General features: G+C 40.1%; 1 protein-coding gene across 13 annotated transcripts in view; it reads right to left on the bottom strand.

Moving 5' to 3' along the window:
- Nucleotides 1-24,149, bottom strand: part of EHBP1 (EH domain binding protein 1) — a 213,110-nt gene that overhangs the window by 164,640 nt on the left and 24,321 nt on the right. For all 13 annotated transcript variants that reach the window (XM_017818883.1, XM_017818893.1, XM_017818885.1 and 10 more), the window contains exons 3-5: nt 18,843-18,900; nt 9,791-9,886; nt 649-702 (exon numbers count right to left, since the gene is read on the bottom strand). In XM_017818883.1, coding sequence (XP_017674372.1) covers nt 649-702; nt 9,791-9,886; nt 18,843-18,900 — 208 coding nt within the window. The remainder of the gene's footprint in view (nt 1-648; nt 703-9,790; nt 9,887-18,842; nt 18,901-24,149) is intronic.

Raw genomic sequence — 24,149 nt, 5'->3', positions numbered from 1 at the left:
GCTCCTGACTTGGAGAAGTCAGAGATTCATAGGAGCCAGTTTTTGGGTTTTCACTTGGTGCACAAGCAAGCCGGCTTCCCCATGCCGCGGGCGGGATTGGGATCTCAGGGAGCACATCGTGACTAATGCTTGTCACTACGTGACCAGGGCTAGTCCCACCTTTCCACCCTGCCTCAACCCATTCACCTATAAAGTGCATGCAATGAACCTGTGCTCTCCACTAAAGAGAGGCACTCAAACCCAGGAAGGGTGCACTCCCATTGGGGATGTAGAGATGTCATAACCCAGCTCTGACTTGTTCACTCCCCTGCTCATACAAAAATAATGTGTCATAACCCACAAAACAGTGAGTCATAGCCCAGCTCTAATTTGTTTACTCCATTGCTCATGGCAAATAAATGCAAGGCAGGCTGATGCTTACAGGGAAGGAATTTAAGCATGCAGTATACTACTCGCCCTCTCTCATGTTTTAATTGTAACGTAACAATAGGTATTTTAATAAGCCTTCATTACTACAGAGCAAGGCTTTATTGTGGTTCAGCAGCTCAAATTTTACTGAAGCCTTTTTCAGCATTTGAACACCTTTTAATATTTTTAAAAGATTAAGTCTTATATGTATAAAAAACCCATAACAACATTCCAACTTACATTCTCTATGACAAACATCCATTCTTTGTCTTCAAACTCTTCAGCATGGGGATCCTAGAAAAGCAAACCAGAGAACTTGAGTCTAAAAATAATCCAGGATGCAAGAAATTGCAACACAGCCAAGATTTTCATATACTCAGAAATATTTCTACCCACAGAAGACGACAGAGGGAAATATTTTAGCTAGGATGCAGGCTTTAACGGATATCAATAATATGATGAGCAAGTTGGGGTAAAACTGACAGTGAGGATTTAACAGAGGCTCCTACAGATACAAACATGAGGTTGATGCTGATAAAGGCCTATTTCCTTTCCTCCAGTGGAAGGAAAAAAAAAAAGATATATCTCCCTTTAATTTTTAAGATCCACATCCCAAATAAACACAACAAATCTATATCTCGCTGATAACAGTGGAGAAAGCCACTTGTCCCACGTGGGGTGAGAAGACGCACACCTTCAGTAGGAATCACTCCAAGCTGCTTATGGCCAGACTCCATCAGAACAAGCAGAGATCCAGAGTCACAGGTACCCCCTTTCACTGCAGATTTCTTAAATGCCTATCCTCACAACAATTTCTGTCGCGCCACATGTGAGCATCAGAAAACATTTTCACTAACAGGAAGAAAAATAACAATGAAGTTCATATATTTGGCATTTGTTTTCAATTTAATGAGCTTTCAGTCTGCTGGAGTGGTTCTGTATTGTTGTCTGAAAGTAAGAAAATGATGGAGACATGAAGTCATCCCCTTCCTGCCTCTATCAAGGATCCTACTTCAAATGAAACACCTTTTTTAAAAAATTAAAATATTAATTTATCATCCAGTCCTAGTTCTGAACAACTGTAACAAAATAACTTCTACTCTACTCGCAAAACAGCTTCTCACACAAAGAGAATGTTGGCTTGAGCCTTTCTTTTGACATGAAACCTAATTTTGCCATACCTCAATTCTATCCTAGTTACAAGAAAACACTTGATTACTCCTTTGCCTCTGCAGCCTGCACACTACTGACACTTGTAGACAAACGTCACTTCCACATCATCACATTTGCCATCATCATATACCCCTCAGCACCTGCAGAGTTTTATTGCTATTACTTGGCACCTGGTCATGACACTACACCAAGCACTGCACCAATTCCATCTTGCTGCTGTAAATTAACAAAATGCATCAATATATTGTGCTTCTACTTTATATCCATTAGTACCATGCTTCCTTCCTTTCCAGAATGCTACAAGCCTCACATTCAATCTTCTAGACTTTGCTTCAGTCCTCATTTCGCTTTAGTTTTGCTTTGAAATCAGACACTCAGTGGCTAGAGGTACCACAGCACTACAAATGGATCTTTTAACCAGTTCTCATCAAATACATAAAATAATTTGTAAGTAATGAGCTTATAGCGTAAACACCAAAGTAAAAAGATTTTTTTTTTTCTTTTTCCAGCACACAAAAAGCTTGGGAAGTGTGCCCTTAAATAAACCTCCTCTTTTGAATAAACTACAATAACATTTCTAGGAGGATATCATCCTATCTCCTGCAGCACATCCTTCCTACAAAACCCAGCCAGGCAGGTTCCCTGCTCTGTAAAACACTGGTTCTCCTGACAGGAGGAGTCCTGCTGGGCACTAGCATGCTCCCTGAGGGAATCCAACACCTCATCGTACCACTGGCAGCATCATTAGCTGTGTATTTAACAGCTACAACCACAGCTGTCATACACGATGCTCGTTTTAAAATGCAACACTCCCACAATGGGATGTAGTTTCAATGAAAGGATACAGGATGTTGCTAGAAACTTATGTCAAAATGGATGATTTATTTTCTGTACGAATAAATTTTTTAAGAAGATTTTTTTAAAAATGATACTGAGATATCTCCGTGTTCCAAATTATGCCTTGTAAATATCAGATTATGTAATTATACATCTATCATGTTAATCAAGTTTGTGGAATTCTGCATTATGTAAATAAAGTACACGATACCTGCGGGTTTGCTGTATACTGTATAAATTCTAAAGATGTAACTTTCTGTAATCCAGACATTAAATACTTAAAATTTTTAAGAGTTAACCTGGGGCAATTACCTTTTTGTTTAATTGCTTCCTTTGATACAGCGTGAAATGACATAATGAGATTTAATGGGATCATTAACCACTTTATGTTTTAATAAGCTGCTCTGTAATAAGTGACTAAACTCTTAAATATTTCATCCCGCTCGATCTTTTTTTTCTAACTCCCCCAAAAGCTATTAGGACAAGCTTGCAGGCTGACCTAAAACTGCTTCCAAAGTCAGGGCCCAATATTTTATCCCATATAACAAACAAAACCTTCATGCAAGGAAATAATGCACAAAGAAAAACAAAACTCTTCTGTCAATGGCAATAAAACTGACTCACACCTCTGAAGGCTACAGAATCAGGTGCTCTGCTGTTTCTGATCATCTCATAGAGGAAATACTGTCAAATGCAAAGACTTGATGCTCAACATTTTAGCATGCAATTGAAAGCAAGTTGTGAACACTCTTGGAAAATAAATGCAAGTGTATTACCCCCAAACTCCTCCTAAAAGCTTCAAGGACTTCTCAACCCTTACCAAATGTTAAGAGAGCAAGAAATATGCTGAGATATGGACACTTTGCATATGTGTAAGATATTTCAGATTTAAAGACAAATGCAGACCATTTTTTTGTTAAAGCCAAATTTCTTGTTAGTTTTAAAATGCCTCCAGAAACAGAAAACCCTTAATAAGTTTATACACATAAGCTTCAGCATTTCCTTGCAACACATAAGTGGCTTCACTCTTCCACTAAAATGTTTTTATCAGAAGCCCAGGGAGCACCACACAGAGTCCTATTTCTAGCTAGCTTACAAATTTAGTACATGGTCATGTTAACATGATGATTATAGAAATATCACAGTTTCTATTGCAAACAACATTTCACACTTTGGGCCCCATAACAAGTGATGTTTCTACAAATCTAGTTAATCTTTCATCTTATTTTGGATTTGAAGAGAGTAAATACCAGCAAAAAAGCCACAACACCACATACTTCCCTCACTGGCTAACCCGTGTTCTCCATTCATTTCCAACAGAAAACTCATGTGATGAATGTAGCAAACTATTATTTGAGGACTGTACAGCTGACTATGCTTTGGAAAAAAAATGCCATTCCAAAGAATAACTCCAGGAGTAATGGTTATAGCAGCCTTTCAAATGCTTGCTGTATGAAAGCATTCTTTGGTAACACGGCACACAAAACCTCACCTCACCTGCAAGCAAATACAAGCTGGAAACACCTTAAGACAAGAGTTATAAACAGATCTCATTCCCATCCTCCTTCCTGAAAGGAAATGCTAATGAAAATTACCTAAAAAGATCAAGGAGCAAACTTCCTCATATCTTGCTGTAGTGTGAAGTGAGTTGGCAAGAGAATTTCTTTTTTATATTGCTTATTTTCTTTACCAATATACCACAGATGCAGAACTACATTCTTCCAACATTCATTATGGTTTTACCTTGAGTTGAAAACTGTATTTGGGCAAATGGACAGAAGAACCTGTCGTTCCTCCTAATTTTAACACATAAAAAAAGAATCATCATTTTTAATACCAAGACATGGGTCCCATTTTCCTGTTCCTCTTTCCATCTCCATTTGTGTCTCAGTATGATGCTCCTTTTCAGTATCTTCATATCTTCAATTTAGTTTTAGAGTCTTTTTTCCCTACCATTTTTTCTTCTTTTTTTTTTTCGGTAAGATGACCTTTGTGTTCAAAAGTAACACTCAGGTGAGAAGCAAATAGTAGAGAAATGTGCAACAGATAGGATATCACCTTACAGATTTCATATTGTGAGACTCTCAGATGATCATTTCTCCAACTCTCAGTAGAGACTTGTTTTACTCTACCAGCAAAATTCAGCCCATCTCACATTTTCCCAGTAACTGTGTTAAATGCTTTTAAAGAGACATGCTGGCTCTCAACAAGCTCAGTCCTACAAGCTTTTCTCTGCAATCCCACCCCTTATCTTCTTTCTGTGACACCATTCTGCTCATCCCCCATGCCAACTACCCAAAACCAGTCAACTCTTCTGGACTTGGGCATGGGGAGAGCAATAAAGAACAAGTCAGTAACGTTTTTCTGTTCTCTGTCGACCATCAACCCCTTCCACAAGGACCTTTGTCAAGGATTAGATCCTTTCTGCAATGTATAAGGTGGTTTCAGAAGACTGAAGAAAGGTAAACTTTCTCCAATAATTCAGGTAATATTCAGAATTATTTTTGTGTCTCTTGCAATAGGAATGAAGGACATATCAGAAAAGAAGAGACTGGTCCTTTTCCTAATCAGCAGCCAGAGTGGGTAGGGAAGATCTTCAGACTGTTAGTCCCTTCCTCCTTTCTTTCCCTATGCCTCCTCCCTAAGCGTTCCTGGATTTTGAAGCTTGTCCTTCAATTAGATCACTTCATACCAGCCTTAATCTTCAGTCTTTCTTCCTGGGGAATAGCTACTTAAGGACTGTCATATTGAATCAGATCAGACGATGACAGGGTTTGGGATCTTCCTCTACCAGTGGCCTGCAGCAGATGCTCCAAGTACTCCAGCATCTGTCCCCAGCTTTTGTACTTGGCTGTTTGAAGCTGCAGAAGACTCAAAACTTGACCCAATTCTTCTCCCATTCAGTGCTGATTACAGAGGTCTGATTAGTCTAGAAAATCACATACAACTGTGATCAGCTTTAATTGGAGCTGCCAGAAAGCAGAGAGCTCTGAGCAGACCGGCAGAAACATCCCTGTGCATTAGCACACCAAGCTCACACTTTCCTGGAAAGCCTCTGGGCTAGAAAGGCAAGAAAGACTGAATGACCTTTTTTTTTAATTTATTTTTTTACAGTTAGTAAAATTAGTGAGAGCATAATCCTTTACATCTTTAAACATTTAATTTTTCAATGTGCAAATGTGCTCACTTCCTTGGGCTTATGATTTTTATATCTGGCACACACCACCTTGTCTATGGAACTGTTTTTCCCTCACACGGAGTATTCTCCATAGTGTCCAGTCAAGCCACTGGTCTCTCCTAAACTGAAACAAGTATGCTCTGAACCTGAATTTGTTCTTTGCTTACAAGAAATGGCTTCATGAAGAAGTTTTGGGTTAGTTTAGGGGGTTTTTTCCCCTTCCCTGAGACAATGTATTGGCTTTGCTGCAGTGCTCCTGCCAGTGCATGGCTAGTTACTACTTTCTAATCAAAGCATGACTGACTTGGGCTTTCAAGAAGAATGACAGGGATTTATTCTGAGTATATGTGGGGATAGGAATACTTTCAACAACACAAGTATGCTTTGATCATCTATTTCATTTTTATTTTACTCCTAAATATTTTTTTGTGTGCTTAGAAAGCTATACCTTTAAAAATGTCTTTTTCAAACTCTGGAATTAAGAGCTGATAATTGTCCCTGTTGTTGCAATTGTACATTAGTGTGATAAACCATGTACATTACCAACAAAACAAGTGTTTTTTGTAATCCAATAAAGCAAAGTCCATGCTTACTCCAGAAGAACAAACATTTTTGCTTGGGAAGTTCACTTTGCTTTTAAGCTAGAAAATAATAATGTTGCAATTTAAATCCCCACAGTACAACTGATGTTCATTTAGCTTTGCTAAAAGCACTGGGCTTGCTTGGCAGTGAAAATTTCTCATTTAAAATCTCTCTCAGTTCATAAAGATCTGTATTTGTACATAAAAACCACAGAAAAGTATACAAGTTTTCATATGTGGTAGTTAAAATTTGCTAATGCAGGGACTCTAAGAAAATAAAATTCTGGAGCGCAACCATGGAAACAACAAAAAATGGGAATTCAGCTATGGCTTTTCTGGCATTTGTGAATCTTTCCATGACAGCACTACAAATCGTGGATTTTAAATGCACAATAGGCTTATTGTTTCATGATGTTTCTTTCTCCCCAGTTGGGTTGAAAAACCCAAGGCATAACCAACGACCAGTGTGGAGCATGGTAAAGGAAGAAGTTAAACTTTCAGAACAGATGGAACTTTTTATGCAATTAGCACTTCAGCAGCTGCATGGGCAGGAGCTAAAGCTGGTCAAGGGAAGCAGAATCAATATATCCATATGATGCTTTTCCCCATATGAGCATTATGAAATTTTACCAGTAGCACAGAATTAATTAAAACAAAAAGCTTATATATTTATTTGAAATTAAAGGTTTCTAAAGGAAGGTTGTAGTCTCTTTAGTACTTTGCTTGGAAACAAGTTAACACCCAAAACAGGGATGTGCAGATAATGCAGAACATCTCATCTGTTGACTGATCACAGACACTTTGTTAGGCAGCTCTCAAGTGTCCACTGGAGAGGATACTCTTAACATTCTCATCAGCACTTGAAACCCTGACTTATCTCCTAATCCTACCAGCAACACATTTCAACAGCCACTTACGAATGCACCGCCACTACTGTGTGAATCATTTCCCACAACACACAGCTGTCTATCTGGAGCCCACTCTTTCCCTTTCCTGCACTTCCATTTCCAGCAGCACCACTGCACTCGTTCGTTATCTGTGATTGCTACACAGCTCTGACAGGGCAGCCAGCTCCCATCGGTGAGCTCTGCCAGGGTGGACAAGGAGTCAGCAGCTTCCCTTTGCTTTTCAGGTGGCAGTGAAAGAGAACAACTACTGCTTGTTAAACAGCATGGCCAGGCTAAAGTGTACATACTGCAAAGTGCCAAACCTTCCACAGCCACTTGCCTTTGCAGGGCAGTGGCTCCAGAAAGGACTTTTACAGAACAGCAAGACGAGCTGTCTCTTTCCGAGCTTTAATATTTTCAGGCTTTTTGTCTCCCTCCTTCTAGATGAAGGAACAATATAAATACTCGATTTTCAAGTCAGCTCCCCAAAAAGGCTGCTGCAGTGTGCTATTACATACTTCTCGCTGCTCCAGTGCTGACCAGACAATGCATCAGCTGTGTGAAAAACAGCTAATTCTTTCTGACTGTCTTTGCCCAGAATGTACCAGCTATGGTACATATGCCAGCTATGTGGGTGTTAGGACATGTCCTGCACTACAGCTGAAGTGCCACTTTAGCGCTGAGCCAACAAAGGCATCAGGTGACTGGGCACAGCCTATACTGGGCTAATACCATCTTCTGCCTGCAATCCCCTACCCCTCACAGCTCAATCACTCCAACAGGCTGCTGGTCTCACACAGATACAGTGCTCCTGGTGCATCACACAGCCTGTTCAAACAGCTGCTCTGTGCCACACTTGCATACCCTTACAGAGGAAAAGGTGTGCTTGGCCACATATAGGCACTCTTGCTGGAAGAGCCAGAGGATCAATTAGAGCAGATTTACATTAAGAGCTGCCTGACAGTATGATGGTTCTATGATCTCAATATTCTGATTATAAAAGCCAGGGTTCATTCCCCTGGAGATCAGTGGGTACCATTTTCAGATGGCACAGCTGCTGGAGTTATTCACGCTCCTACCTCTCCTCCCAGAACAATTCTTGTGACAGGCAGGCTCGTTTTGGCAGGAGAGGAGGAAGTCCAGTGAACAGATGTGCCTGCAGAATCAGTGCTGGATAACATTAAGCTTGTAGTAATACCTGACACTGGCTCCAGAGGCCCTTCTGTCCCCTCACTAGATGGTCCTGGACCTCGCTCTCAGTTACACAACTAACAAAGTTGTGCTGTTCTACACACAAGCAGTGCAAGCGTAAATAAAAAGGTGGGATGGCAGGAGAAGGTTGGAAGATACTTTAACTCCAAAACCACAGTATCACAGAGACCCAACAGAAACTTTCTCATTCTTCACATTTTACTGCAATCACAATCAAGAATTGTGTACATTTCTGCTTCACTTTAAATGTTGAAAATATCCAGCAGCATTTACTGTGTTGCATAATCATGTTCAGATTATACAGACGTAGCCTTGTCACATAATGCTGTTAAGTTTCTTAATCCAATTAGAGGTCCTTGCAGCAAACAATTTTTGGTAGTGAATTTTTGAATCTCAGTTGAAGACTGTGTGTTTGCTAAGAAGAGAAACAAATTTATGATAGTTGGCATCACTGTCAACCTAAAAAGTTTGTGTTCATGGCTAATCCCAAAGACAGGAGGGAAAACAAAAAAAGACACCTCCTCTCTTTCAGGTTTAATGAACCAAGTAATAAATTCCCATTCTAAGGCTAATCAGAAGCCACGTCCAAGCAGCTACTCAGAGGAGTCCCCAAGATAAAGAAATACAAATATTACTAATTAGAAAGAAGTAACTTACTGTTGCCCTAAGCTGTAAAGGGAGCAGTTATAAATAAGAACAGTCAGAGTGTAGAAGGAGGCACAAGAATTAAGAACAAGAAAGAATTAATGGAATAAAAATCCCAGAAATCTTCAGCTTCCTGGTAGCCTCCTACCCTGTCACACGTGCAAAGCTGCATTGTTTATCTTTATGCAGACAGGCCTTGCCAAACGATATTTGGGAAATAAATTCTAGCATCACTTCCTCCTCCTGCTTCACAGCCACAGAAACAGCCTTCTTTTTTAATAGAAAAAATGCAGTTCCAAAATAAAAAAATTCCCTGTAAAATCTTATAATTATCTGTACCACGCAAATACTCCACATCCACTCTTACAACTGCAATCACATAAGTGCTGTGATGTTTGTGTGGCATACTAAATAATGGGAAATTAAGAGCTGGATTCTGATTCTTAGCCAATAGTGTGCACTGTAACTGAACAAGGAAGTCTAGATATTACTGCTATGACAGCTTCTGGCTTGCAGTATCTAAAGAAAACCAACCAGACTATAACCCATGCCAAGTCCTTACACATGTACTACGTGCACAGTTACACATGTACTGAATTCTGTGCCAATGACTCGCCATAATCAGCTCAATGGGTATTTTCAGCGTGTTAACTAAACTACAAAAGTAAGCTCTGGCAGGGAACAGACCATCCCTCCCTCCTGGATTTAAACTGAGGACATAAGGTTTTGCAGTTAACGACTTAAACCCTGCAAGATTAGACCTTGTGATCATAATCTGACATTTCCAGACAGAATTTTTCATATGTTGTTCATAGTTGTTTACATATGAAATAGTAAAGATTATGCTTTTAAAAAAACCCCAAACATACCTTGAAGAGAGTCACAGTAATTTCAACATTTTCAGGTACAGGCCAAACCACCACCCCGCGGTATGGGTTCTTGATTCCAGGCTGCCAGCTGTGAGCCTAAAGGAAGAAAAGAAACACTTGTCTTAAAGCCATTATAAAAGTGCTGACTCAACTCCCACAGGACCCCAGGCATGTAGGTAGAAGTAATACATCACTGACTCCAAAAAGGTCATATTCTTATATGTATGGCTCTACTGAACACTACAAAGGACGTGATTAAGAATGACAGTAAGGAAATTCAGACCACTAGCAGGCTTTTTTTTTCCCCTCCACTGTACTAAAACTCACAAGGTCCTAAACTCTGCATTTTTATTACATAGAACAGGTCAGCATACTCAGAGCCTTGCAAAAGTTAAAGCTGTAAGGTCAGAACTTCTGTAGCAAGCTGAGCTTTATTTTGTGTACAGCACATACTGCAGACTCAATCACATTTACACCTAAACAGAAGTTTTATTTCAGAAAAGAAAAGTGAAAACAATTACTTATAATGTTACTAAAACAATTAAGTTTTTAAGAATTAATATGCTGCGGTACCTACACCTAGAAAACATAAAAAACCCAACAGTTAAATAGACTGAGAACTGGTCTACCTTTGAGCATCAGTATGGCTAGTCCCAAAACACACCATGTGTGAGCATTTCTGTTTTGGAATATGTATGCCTTTTTCCAAGCTCAACTTAAATCTATTTCATGATGCCATAAGACAAATAAGGGAAGGATGTTACTGCACAAGTAACAGTTACGGAGCAGGTGTATTATTAGAGATTTGTGAAAGTTTTATCAGGAAATAATGTCTGATCTATTTACTGTTATCTGAAGCCTAATCTCATGATTCCAAAGCAGGCCTGGATGAATTTCTGAATAACTGAACAAACAACACTGTCCATAGCTTTACTCCACAAGCATATTTTATATGAAAAAGATATTTTGTGAGCAGCAAAACACACCACAGTAGTTGCCATCCCCACCACAGCCACTGGAGATCCAGCTCGTGTCTCCCTCCCACAGAACCCTCAGCCCTCTGCATCGCTCTCAGCCTGCCCAATGACGTTCAGCAGACACAAGGCAGTGATCCAGAGCCAGGCACACGTTCATCTGCCAGCTACCCTGTCCTTGGGTAGCGTCTTGTAAGATAAATCAACTCCTCCTCCATAGGAGCAGTCCATCCTCTTTCCAGATACCAATTTTCACAAAACTAACAGGAGCTCATGGTCTGTCTGAAACCTGTGCTCTCCTGCTGGTTTTGGCCAATACTGACAATTATGTCAAACTTCTGCTGTCCAAGGTCCAGGCACTGCCAGCCCGCTCAGCTGAGAATCCCTTGTTCCATCTATTAAAAAAAAAAACCCAGCTAGAAAATGAGCATTCACTGGTGCAGTCAATGCTTCACTTCAAGCCCTTTATCAGCGTTTCCTCCCACCAGGAAAGTCAGTGAGACACAATAAACACAAACGGATATATGTGTTTTTCTGTCACGGAAAGCAACAACCAGGAGACAAGCCCCAGCTAATGAGCTTTTAAAGCAAAGCTGTTCTGTGATCATGAATGTTATTAAGTCCTCCTCTGGCTTTGAAAAATAAACACTGTATCACACAAACAGCATGATAGAAAAAGATAACATCAAAACAATGTCTGGGTTGTCGGGAAGGAGAAAGCAAAAGGGGAAAGCAAAGGAGGAGAAAGAGGAGGGTAATTTGAAATTAAGATGCTGACTGCTATTCTAATGCAACACTTCTACTGTCAGGCACTTCTATGCTGCAGTTTCCTGAAGTTACATCTGGCCTCTATCAAAAAACCTTTTCAACTCCCAAATTATAAGCCTTGACTTTTATACATGAGCTGGATCAGGCCAACCTCTGCAGGTGACAGGCAATTGCTGTCAGGGCTCAGCCAAGGCAAGGTGCTGCACCCGCACAGTACGTTTCCACTCTAATCCTCACCTCTAACTCCATTTCCCCTTGGGTTGTGCCTTCCAGGCCCACTTTTTCCTCATTTGCTATTAGTCTTCACCAGCCATCTCCCATTGTCTTGGAAGTCAAGGCAAGAGCAGCTAAGCAGAAGTGACTGCCAGCAGCGGGTGCCTCACCCACAGCCCTCCCCTTCCCTGACTTGTCTCCTAGATCTGAGGGATGAGAGCCGTGGTCTGGAAATAGAAGCAGAAGTGCTCTGTTGTGTTTCAAGGCAAAAGCCAACTCTTCCCTTTTGACTGCCTGTAGAAAATGAGAGGAGACAATGTAACATGAAAGCTCTTTTAAATCAGGAAACAGGAGCTACAGGAGGGGTTGCTGAAGTACCCTATAAATAGAGTAGGGCTGTGAATGACATAGTCCAACCTACGGTGTTGCTCTGGCACAAAAGTGGTGACTGGCAGAGGAGGAAATCTCTTACAGAAAGGCTGTGGAGGTGAGCCTACAGACTCACAGGGGCACTTCAGGCTATACAGTTTGGAGATTCTTTTTCTCTCTTTGAAACAATGACAGTTACAATCCAGACAGCCAACTTTGCAATCCACCACCTGTGATGTGAACATCACAACTGTCCAGTTCAAGCAAAGGAGAAAAGACAGACTTGGTATTACATTATTTCCCTTCCAGATGCTTCATTTGCTCTCTGCCTCCTTCAGTACCACCTTGCCTCATCCTGCCTCTGTTGTGCAGGACAATTGCATGTCACTTTACCGTAAGATCCTGGAGCTGACAATAATATTTTGAGCCTGATGAAAATTATGAAACGGTTTATATTTATGAATCAAAAATATGTTCTTATAGCAAGGCTGTCAATATTGGTTTTTAAAAGCAAAAGCCACCAGAAACAGACCCACCATTATTCCTCACCTGCAGTCCCCAAGAGTGGCTTTACTGTGAGCCAGCAAACAGCTGATTTTCTTTTCCTGAAAAATTTTTTGCCAGCTGGCTGTGATCAGACCAGCTCTGCTACTTGTCTGTGTGACAGGCCGCTCAGGGCACAAGAAGCAAGCGGGAGCTCAACTGGCTCCAACAGTGCTTAGGGCAGCTCAGCTTGTAAGGATAATCCCTCTTCTTCAGTGTTATCCAGGCAGAACACTTACATAGGAAAAGAAAAAAAAAATAAAACTCAAGAGGAAGAGTTGACATTAAGCAGCCAGATCCTTCATCTGGTGCTTCCAGTGTGTCTTTTGAAGGCTGAGGATTGCTCCAATTTGCTCTGTGTAATGAGTCCCACCAAAGCCATCGGGGGACAGCTAGAGCTCAGTATGACCTGGCTGCTAGTGGACCTAACTGGAAAAAGAATGGACTGGGAAAAGCTGCTAATTCCCCCACACCAGAGGAAACCTCAACGGGCAGTTTGTGAATTGCTTCTTCCTTTTCTTCTGTACCACAATTCAGTATCACAAAGGGAGACAAATTAAAGACCATGCTCCAGACTACAGCTTGCATCCCCATGATCATCTTGAAACTACTGTGGTTGGCCCACCAGTTAAAGAGGTTGGGCATCAGAACAACATTCCTGCCCTGGGATGCAGTCCAAAAAACCCAGCACGTGCCAAAGAGGAAAGTTCAAAGCCTTGGAAACTCCAGGCAGCCTTTGATCAACCCATTGCTGTCAGTGCCCCTTTAGAGCAGAAAAGGAACCCAGCAGATTCCCACAGGTCTTCCCATGAATGTCTTCAATTCATCAGCATGCACATGTGTTACAACTGCAATTGTGCATCTGTGTGCATATGCATTACTGCTAAAAAGCTACAGAAAGACTGTAAGCTTGGAAAATGAGCAAAAAACCCTCATTTTCACCACAGATTCTCTAGCACTGGGCTAGCTGTTTAAGAAGCTTAATTTCACACATACACATTCATGACACATTCCTTAAATATTCCTGCTGTTACTTTCACCAAATCTTGCCTCATTCACCATCCGCAACAGATGATGCTCAGATAATGAGCTTCTTGCCCTTCTTCTCATCAAGCATTATCTGACATTATCTAGAGGGCTTCTTATCAAAAAAACCCAACCAACCAAAAAAAACCCCATCAAAACCCAGACAAACAAACAAACATATAACTGTGAAAGCAAAGTTATTTCTCTCATCGTTTTCTGGGAACCGCCATCACTGCACCTCAGAATGTCACTGCAAGTCAACTTTATGAGATCCCAGGAAAAAAGAAAGGTATTACGGCCCCAAATTTACAAGCAGGGAAAGAATAACCAGTTTCCCTTAATTTAGCAAGGTCTGTTTAAATCAGCAACACCCTCACTTTAGAGGGATTAAGCATGAAACAACCTTTGTTTTGTCTTGCAAAGCAGACTTTTTTGTCAGTCCCTATGTCTGGCACACAAAAAAATGGAAAGATACATCAAATCTAGTTTTAATACTCTACCTAGCCTCAGCCAGGAGCTTTGTACATGAGGATGGGACAAAACTGAACTCCCTAAGGCAGCATTTAGCCACAGAACAGTGAGGCAGTCTTTTCTGTTCATGTCCTACACCTTCTGTAACACCCTCTAACTTCTTTATGGACAAAGCAGTTTTGTTCACCACTCAGTCCTTATGTTCTCCCTAACCACTGTCTGCTCAACAAGGCAGCAATGTGGTAGCAAAACCATTTGCAATTGCCCTACTAAAGACTGTATCATATGCCTAAAATGCATCCACCAACCATTAGAATGACTCATCCTGATTCTGACCACTTACACTTGCAACAAAACGCAATTTTATTACTTTACTAAAAAACTGAGAAGCCACAGGAGTGGCATTATGGAACTGCGCTGGTCCTGGACAGTCACCAGCATGTCAGAGTCACAACATGCCTTTGGAACTCCAGCCAGTGAAGAACCTGACAGTGACAGGCAGGGCTGGCACCAGGCAATGAAGCAGCCAGAGAGATTGCCAAGGACAGCAAAACAGGTGACCCAAGTGCTGTTTTATTGATGGTATAGCCTTGAAAAGAGGCTGGGCAGGCTACTTTTGTGTCCAACAAGGGATCCTTTCTACACCCTGCCCCTCTGCTTCTCTTGGCTCTTACTTCTTACTGTTCAAGTCCTTTCCCTCTTCCCAGCGTTGTTCCCTCTCCTTTGTGCTTAAACAATTTTTGATAAACCTGCAGCAGAGTTGTTGAAATAACAGGCAAAACACCTTTTTTCACTTTGATACAAAAAGAATCTTTGAAGAATAATTCTGTCAGGCTCTCAGAAGCAAGTGCAAATTTGATTCTTCAGAGGTGCATAATTCAACTATAAGCCTGTGTATGTTCACAGGAATAGTAGAAAGTACCTCCTTGACATCATGGCAACATCTATTTTCAAACTGAAATTTCTTAGTTCAAAGCCTGGAAATTCGAGAGCATCTCAGTGAAGTGAAGGTAAACATATTTACAACACGTTTTTCCCTTGCTCTACAATAGAACAAAGTCATTCTTCTATCACTAAAAAAAACACACCAAAACCAAAAAACACAAAGAAAAAAAAAACAAACAAAGAAACAAAAAAACCCAAAACAAACCAAACAAAAGCAAGTCCAAAAGCCCAGGGCCTGAAAACCTGGTGCCCAACATACAGGCTAAATAAAGTTTGAAGAGTCTACCTAATTTTGAGAACAGACAACATTTGCAGCAGTAGACAGGTGAACTCCCTCCCTCCCCAAGCTGAAAGTTCATTTTGGTTTTAGGATTACACAGAAATTCTGCCAAGTATAGCAAAACTGCAAATCACCATTTTTGTCAGCTCCTGGCACACACAATGAATATGCCCAACCACACAAAGCCATGTTGTCTTGAAATTGCCTCATGAAATTTGAAATCAGACTTGCCTATAGAGAGCGGATCCCAAAATAGAACTGTAAGTAACTTAAATCTGCATTAAGGTCAGTAAGTGCTGGATATATTTATGGTCCTGGATCCATCCATCCATCATTCTGCTATTTCAATGCTCTTTCTAAACGATTATTCGCTTTTCGTTTGCAACACTTTGAAACTCACTGTAATTTAACACATGTACAGCTCCTATTCTGTTTCCCACAGTAACAAGTAAAATATTCAGACTCCTGCACATGATGTCTCCTATTATTTATTCTAATAAAGGGACCACTGTAGCTTACCTGGAAAGAAAGTATGTGGGCCAAGAGGCATATCAAAAATCATAGAAACCTACAAAAATAAGGGCTTCAAAGGACATCACAAACTCAGCTTTCAGCTCAGTGGTATCTTATTATATCAGTTAGAGCAGGCCAGTCCCAGCATGTGTCCATAGCACCATCTTCCAAGCCACACCCCATTTTCAGTTAATACATCTCTTGTACTTTCCCAGTACAAAAGAGACACAGAGCTACTGAAAAGCACCCAAGGGGCCATGAAAATGTTTAAAGGACTGATGATCCCTCAGGAGGAAAAACAGAGAGCTGGGACTGGTCTGGATAAGATGAAAGCTCGGGAGAAGGGGGGCCTTATCAATATGTATAAATACCTGAAGGGAAGGTGCACAGATAACTGATTTAGGATTTTCTCAGTGGTGCCCAGTAGCACCATTGACAAGAGGCAATGGGCAAAAAGTGAAACAAGATGTTCCCTCTGAACATCAAGGAACATTTTTTCCACCATGAGGGTGACCAAGCACCAGCACAGGTTGCCCTGAGAGGCTGTGGAGTCTCCCACCTTGGAGATACTCAAAAGCTGTCCAGACACAGTCCTGAGCAACTCACTCTGGCTGACACTACCAAGCAGAGGTGTTGGACCACATGTCCTCCAGCAGCCTCTTCCAACCTCAACCATTCTGCGAGTTTGTGAACTATCTGTTAGGGTTATCCCTTATAATCCTTAATGATCCGAAAAGTTCAGAAATCATAACCTCCAAAGAAGCCTTTACAACATATTCTCAGTAAGTTAAGACCTCATCCCTCTCTTCCTCCTTCTCAAAGAAGCTGAAAAACATAGACAATTATTAATGTTTTGTACTCACTGAACCCAGTGTCCATCAAAAATAAAATAAGAGGAAATATTCACTTGACTTGCTTCCAATAAAGCAATTAGATGGAACAACTATGTTGAATAAAGTATTTTACTGGCAGGATGACTAAGAGATCAAGAACATTTATTGATTTACAGTTTTTGACCCAAACAGCTCAAATCACATCAACTACCTAAGCTTAGAATTAACTATCTCTGCCAAGGTTTCAGGGCCACTCAGCCTTTTTCAAAGCGGGGGGGTCTTACTAAACATGAATTAATTAGTTAGCCAAAGACTTTTATGAGTCTCAGATAAATCTGCCAGTTTACCCAAAAGTTGCTTCTACTGCCTGGTGACCAAAAGAGAGGACATGCCCTGGAATTTCACGGCCCAGCTGAAAAAACTTCAAGCCTGAAAAGCTGAGCTAAAGTCAGAAAATCCTCTCACCTCAGGGAAATGCTGCCATTGGGTCCTATAAAACAACAGGCAAAACCCCATCATTTCACAAAGCCCTGATGGACTTTTGTTAGGGCTTCTGCTTCTGAACATATTCTGAATCCCAACAAAGCAGCCATTCATGGACAAATACCTTGTTTTTCACCAAGCTTTTCAGGGTTACAATGCTTGGGTAAGCATTGCACTTAACTGCTTAATATATCTTTTCTCTCTGTTCTACAGAAACTAAACTAAAAGAGAAAAGTTATCACAGGGTGAGCCACATCAGCCACCACAGATCAGCAGTTACTGCCTAGATACACACCAGGCCAGAAATTCAAGGGAACTTGAACTAGTATATCCTTCAGTGAAAGAGGAACAGTCTGACTGGCTTTGTTGAAGAGTACAGAACATGGAACAGGAACAGTTACCCTGGAAAAGGTGCCAGACTAAGTTCACAGCCTTGTTTACTTACCAGGTAACACCTTTGGGTTTTCATAACCTAAAACAGAATTTTGGATGCACACACTGGAGCAGGCATTTAGGCTGTGCAGTCACTTTCAGTCAGTAACTAGTCTCTATGTAAAGCAGCTTAGAATAACTTATACCTCGACTTAAAAGACAAAATACAACAAATACGCATGACAATCAGAAAGAGAAGTCAGAAAAAGAGGAGTACCACTAAAAAAAGAACCTCAAAGTCTCTCCTGAGCAGGGCAGAAAACTCTATAACACATTTTCTAAATACTTAAGTTCTTCAACAAATAATTATTTCAAGATATCTTCTATATCGTGGGTGCCCTCTCTCCGCCATCCCGGAGTTCTTGGAAGTATCATTTTGTGTCACATGCATAACCCCCCAAAAAAGAAGCTTAGACCATCTCCTTTTTAAATGAAGTGATTAAGAATTATTAGAAGTTCCAAAATTTCCCCTCTGACAAGACCACCTGCCATAAGCCCAATCAAGATACGAGGCAACAGTGTGGGGAAAGGGAATGAGCAAGACCGAGTCATCTGAAGGTGGAGATACTCCTGGGAAGGGAGGAAACCAGTGTGCACTCTTGCCCCCATGCAAGATAAACTTATGCATGTCCAGACACTGGATAGACTTCCCATTCCTCAGGCTGACAAGTTCTTAGTCATAAAGCACAAATTCACAGGCTTTCTCACAGTGTTAGTAGGTGTAAAATGTAAAAATTTAATGCAAAGATACACTGCTGGGCTGAAAGAGCCTGCAATTATTATTTTTTATTTGTAGCATTTCGAATTATGAAACAGCAGCTTATTCAGACTTTATCTGCCTATTGCAGGGATGTCAGATTCTTTATTACTTTTTTAAAATTATTTTTAATACACTTGTAGTAGTGAAACAGATAGTCCTTTCTAATTAGGTCTAGCAATTAATAACTGAAATTGAACTGATGATGATACAGTTCTGCTAAACAACCAACCAAAGCTGAAACTGGAGTTGAGTTCCCATAAATTAGCACTGACATCAACAGCAGCTTATTCTGAGCTTTATGGACAAACTGAGTCAAAAAGAAAAGGTAACAATTAAAATATTTCTCATTTATATGGCTGCTCCCCACATTAAAAAAACCCAGTCCCTCAAAGAGCTGACCCTGCTCTCACTGAAGTTGGGACTTATTAAGCAATCAACTAACCTTAGAGGATTTTCTTCTGCTTCTTCTTGTCCAAACCACCACTAGTTTATCTGGCTGCCTGTTGAAGATAAGGAAGAAACAGCTTAATTTACAACAAGATCAATATGTAAACAGTTTATATTAAAACTCTTGCAACACATAATGACATCCTCAGTGGATAACACGATGTCTTAAAAATAGCTCATCTGAAAACCACTGACAGCATCAGTCATTTAACAGGAAAAATAACATGTATTTATAGAAAAAGGCTGTCCTCCAATCCACACAGTAATGTCATCACTGTCCTCCTGCTCTCCTTGCCTGTGGACATCTCCCCAGAGCCAGCAGCACACCTGAGCAGAAACTCTTCCATGGGGCAGAGAACAGGATCCACAGGATCCAGACTTCATAAAGACACCTTGGAAACAATCTGGTACCCAAAATAAACATCAATGCAAATTCTAGTTTGAATTTCTATGCAGACATATTGAAAAAGTACTGCTAAGCAGCAAAAACAAACAAACAAACAAAAAACAAACAAACAAAACCCCCACAAAAAACCAAAAACAAAACCCCCAAACAAACAAAAAAACCAACAAAACTCCCCAAAACCAAAACCAAACCAAACCAAACCAAAAAACTCCCAACACCAACAAAAAAAACCCAAACAAAACAACACAAAAAAACCCAACAGCAGGTAATTTCAGATTTTCCTACACAAAGGATTACTTTTTTTACTTGAATAACACAAAGAATAGGAAAATTGAGTCCTCTGTTCCCCCTCAAAATCTCCTTTGATGACCAGACAGATAAATCAGCACTTCCTCAACTTTTATTCCAAAGGACAAATGTGTTGAAAATCAGTGTGGCTTCCCAAGCAATTGTTCATTTGGCATTTTTAATGAATGCAGAAGGAAACCTCAATAAAGGACACTTCCAGCACAAATTATTTTCTCTTTAACTTTATTAAGAGTTATTTCTTGGTTAATAGCTACAGCCCTATTACATATTTATTAGTTTTACAGTTGTGTTTGAGTGATTTTTGATATTGACTTAATTCCCAGACTTTTTTTTCCCCTCCCATGATACACTTCCCATTGCATGATGACCACAATTCTGGTCCCACTTCCAGACACATAATCCCTCTTCTGGAGACTCCTGACTCCATTCCAGCTTTGTGTTCTGGCTGACAACCTCAATTCCATTATCAAGCCCAACTACAAATCCACCCACAAATGATCTTCAATGGAGTTCACATCTCCACTTAAAAGTACTCAACCTGCAACACTGCCTGGAAAAACATTGCTACTCAGAGTTTTGAGACACATTTGGTGCAACCCTTGAAGCAAAACAAATCACGGGGGGCATTGAAATCATTACTAAAAGATGCATCCAAAAAATCCCACACTTCTATCCTAACTTTTCAAATGAAAACTCAACTGGCTTAATAATCATATATTTATATTGTTAAGTACTGAGCATAACTTGCTCCTTCAGCTTCAAGTATGAGAGAAATCCACATTCAGAGGTACTTCACTGAAACAAAGAACAAGGAAGGTCATCACAGTAGAGAGACAGAAAATTTAGCAAAATGGAGTGAGGAGAGAAGGGAAGAGAAGAAAACATCCCAAAGGATGAGTGTCCCCACTATGTATATCACATGTTCACTGAAACCAAACAGTAAGCACAGCAGTTTTTCTAAGGGATTTTCTTCAAGAAAGTCACAAATCCAACAATTTCTAAATATCTTCATAGAATTGTTGTACAAGCGAAACCAAGAGCAACCTTTACTTCCACAGTCTGTTCCTTGTTCTCCTATGCCAAAACACTTTTAGAAAAAAAAGCCCAGCTCATATTTTTAATCAGCAAATTTGCATTCAAGGTTATTAGTGATGTCTCAGTGCTAGGAAGTAGCCAAAATCACATAGTGCATGTTGCTCATTGAATTCAATAGGTAGTATTTCCTACTTCAGACTTCCCCCTCCTTTAACACCATAAACCTCAGCTGCTCATTAGCCAATAATTAAAGTAACTAAAATCACCTCAGAAGAATTAGACTGAAGACCAGTTTTAGTATCTTTTATACATTTACAAAGTAAATTTGGAGATCATTCCAAATACAAAATCCACAATGGTGCAAGCTGAACAAAACCTAATAGTCAGCTATTAAAATAATTAAAAATTAATTTTCTGTGCTGCACAAACAACAATTTTCATTTCTTTAAATGAGCTTATATATATAGTCACTTATCCAGCAAAGCCAGTATCCATAAGGTAAGGAATAACACACTGCTAACCTTAAGACAATGCAGTTGGAGCAGGGGAAAAGAACTGGGTTTTAGCTGAACAGCTACATCTCCACACTAATTGCTTCAATCCATACAATCCCACACCACTGACCTTTCAGTAGAAGTATTTAATACCGTACTGGAATCTACCACAATTGCCTTGGGGATGCTGTGCATTTCCCACCATGTCAGCATTGGCAAGGCAGCAGCACTTCCCTGGGAGTGGGGCTGAAGGAAGCCATCAGCACTGGGACATCAGGCACTGCCACTGGGAAAAGCAGGGATCCAGTGGAAGGTCCAGTTTGGATCCAAAAGATGGTGTTTTATAAAGCCTCCCATAAACCTGTGGTTGGCATTTACTCATTTTTGTGTGGTTCACAAGAAACTATTCCTGAAGAAAGGCAATTTACAGTGGTAAACTTACTTTATTACTGACAAGTGAAACTTCGCAAAGAAGCAGGGAAGACTCTGATTTCACAGTCTGTGGCTCTGCAAAAGAGCTTCCTTGATGCCCTGCATACCAAGCAACTAAAGTGGGATTTAAAAAACGGATGTATAAAACACCTATAACTCAAAACCATGTCGGCTTTTCTATCAGATGGAAGCCATGATTCTGATATCTTTGATTCTCCCACTGAAACAACTGATTACAATATATATATATATATAATACTGGAATCAGAAATAAAGTAATAAAAACATTCTACATACTGAAAAAAACCTTTGTACGCTGCAAATTTTACCAATTGAAAAGGAGGTTGTGCAAGATTCAAGGTCTTCCGGGGCTTTGTTTGATTATTCCAGGAAATATTTGGCACAATATTTTGATTGCAGAACTCTCCAAACATCATTTGTGAAAGAAGGACATGAAAGGTATCAGCCTCCTGTTAACTCTTGTTTTGTAAACCTTTTAGCAGAAGCTGATAACATGAACCAAGACATATTTCTCCACCAAACTTAGGGTTCAATTGCAAAAAACTGTAAAAGGCTTCGGTTTAGAATCGTTTGTTGGAAAGAATTGAAAACGCACTTAACTTTAATTAGGACCACTGAAGCCAATGGCAAGACCAATGACTAACTAACTTTTGTTGAAAGGTGAGAAAACAGGTGAGAGTATTTTTCGTAACAAGGTATCATTACCTCTCAAAACATTCAATAACCTCTAAATGCCTGTAAAGTGAAAGATACCTTTTTTGTATGTACCCCCCAGCTATGGCCTGAATGTTTGTTTTGGCATCAAATTGCCTAAGTGTTAGGTTTTGCCTTCCCTCCTCCTTTTTTTCCCTTTTTCCTTTTTTTTTTTTTCAGTTGAGCTTGTTTTATACTTACTATGTTTGATTTGAACTGCATTAATTTGTACAGGCTGCTAGATTACTCCTGTGAAGCAAGCTTAAAAGAGTATAATTAATAAGAGAGGCAGCAGTGTTAGCACAATAGCATGCAGATGCACCTATTGAAGGATAAAAATAATTACTTGAGGACTAATGTCAAAGTACTTCTGATAAGAATTTTTTTTAATAACCTTTTGTCCCTTCTGCATTGTGCACACCAGGCAAGATTTTCATCAGGAACCAACCCTCCCACCCCACCAGCACACAGCTTCCCACACGACCGCTGAAATGCTATCAAGGCTCTCTAATGGTCTCTTAAAAATAAATGTGGTTGGTTCTGCGCCACCATTAATTTACTTTTCCTCATTTTACAGATAATTACTTTGAAAAGCACTCTTCTGCACTGGGACCTACACTATACCATGTATTACCATTAGCCAAGGCCTTTCCTGAGCCTTGTACTAAGCTTTTTTTTCCTTCAGAATTTCCTGTTGGTCACAATCAATGAAATTTCACAGCTGCCAACAACTGCAGGGAGTGCAGTCAAGTGCTGCAGATGCTTTAACCAGGCCTGGAGACACTGCTGGAATGATGTCATGGATTGATGCACTTGCCAAATGAGCCCTCTTGCAGAGTGAAGGTACAGCACTGACTGCAAGAGCCAGAGATAATAACGAGAAAATCAAACGCAGTGCAGATAAAACCCCTCTGAGACAATTGTAAGATGAAGTTACAAGATGAAGTTTTGCATTTCAGGAAGGGTTTGGGGTTTTCTTCCCCACCTCACCTTAACTTCCACAGTAGAAGCTAAGGACTCCTGGGTAAGGTCTGTGCACAGACTTCTCAACCATCTCACAGCATTACCATGTCAGACTACCTGAATCAAAACAGCAGTCTCCCAAGCCAACTCACTGTGGAACACTCATCAAGCCCCTAAAATAAGGCAAAGTTTGTTCTTCCATCATTGAAACCACCCAGTAGTCTTAGCAAGGCTGGGAAATTTCAGAAGAGGAATCATTAAAATAGGGAAAGTAAGAGGACACTGTCTGTCCACTTCTACATCTCCACTTTCTAACACAGAAAATTCCGCCTTCATTTCTTCCCACCAGAGGTCTCTACAGGTTTTTTCAAGATGACACAAGCTGTAGAAAGACCAAAATTTTCCCTGTGAGATGGATTTTAGGTTTTTTTTTTAATATATCTGCAGCTAAACAAACTGGTCTCTACAAGACTTACATCTCGAGATTATGCTTTGTTTTTCAAAAGAAGCTCTAGTTTGCCTTTGCTTGGTTTAAACAAAATAGGGAAAAGGCAAGACACTATGACCTATTTTACAAGTGCAATCAGACCTACTGAATCTGCACAGCATCTATTTGCAAGACAGAGTGGAATGTGTAGTATGTACTGCTGATTACTTGATTTTCTTAAACCAAACACAAATGAAGTTTGCAGAATGAGCTGAATTAAACAAAGCCCAAGTTCATCCATTATTCAGAACAAGAGACAAGGACAGATTTGACTTAATTTTTCAAGGAGTTATTGCAGCAAAGAATCCTGAGCAAAACAACCTCTACAGAACCTAGCTAGCAAAATCTTTTCTTAAAGCTTTTTGCAACAGAATGTTATACTGCAGAATACACAAACTGACACTAGTCTTCATAAATTGTGTTCTTTAATGTCCTTTTGGCAGTAACACAAGGATGCCTTGA

Source organism: Lepidothrix coronata, unplaced genomic scaffold (assembly GCF_001604755.1).
Source record: "Lepidothrix coronata isolate B3197 unplaced genomic scaffold, Lepidothrix_coronata-1.0 Scaffold71, whole genome shotgun sequence".
NCBI classification, from domain to species: Eukaryota; Metazoa; Chordata; class Aves; order Passeriformes; family Pipridae; genus Lepidothrix; species Lepidothrix coronata.
The sequence above is the reverse complement of the archived record's forward strand: the minus strand, read 5'-3'. Positions and strand labels throughout refer to the sequence as shown.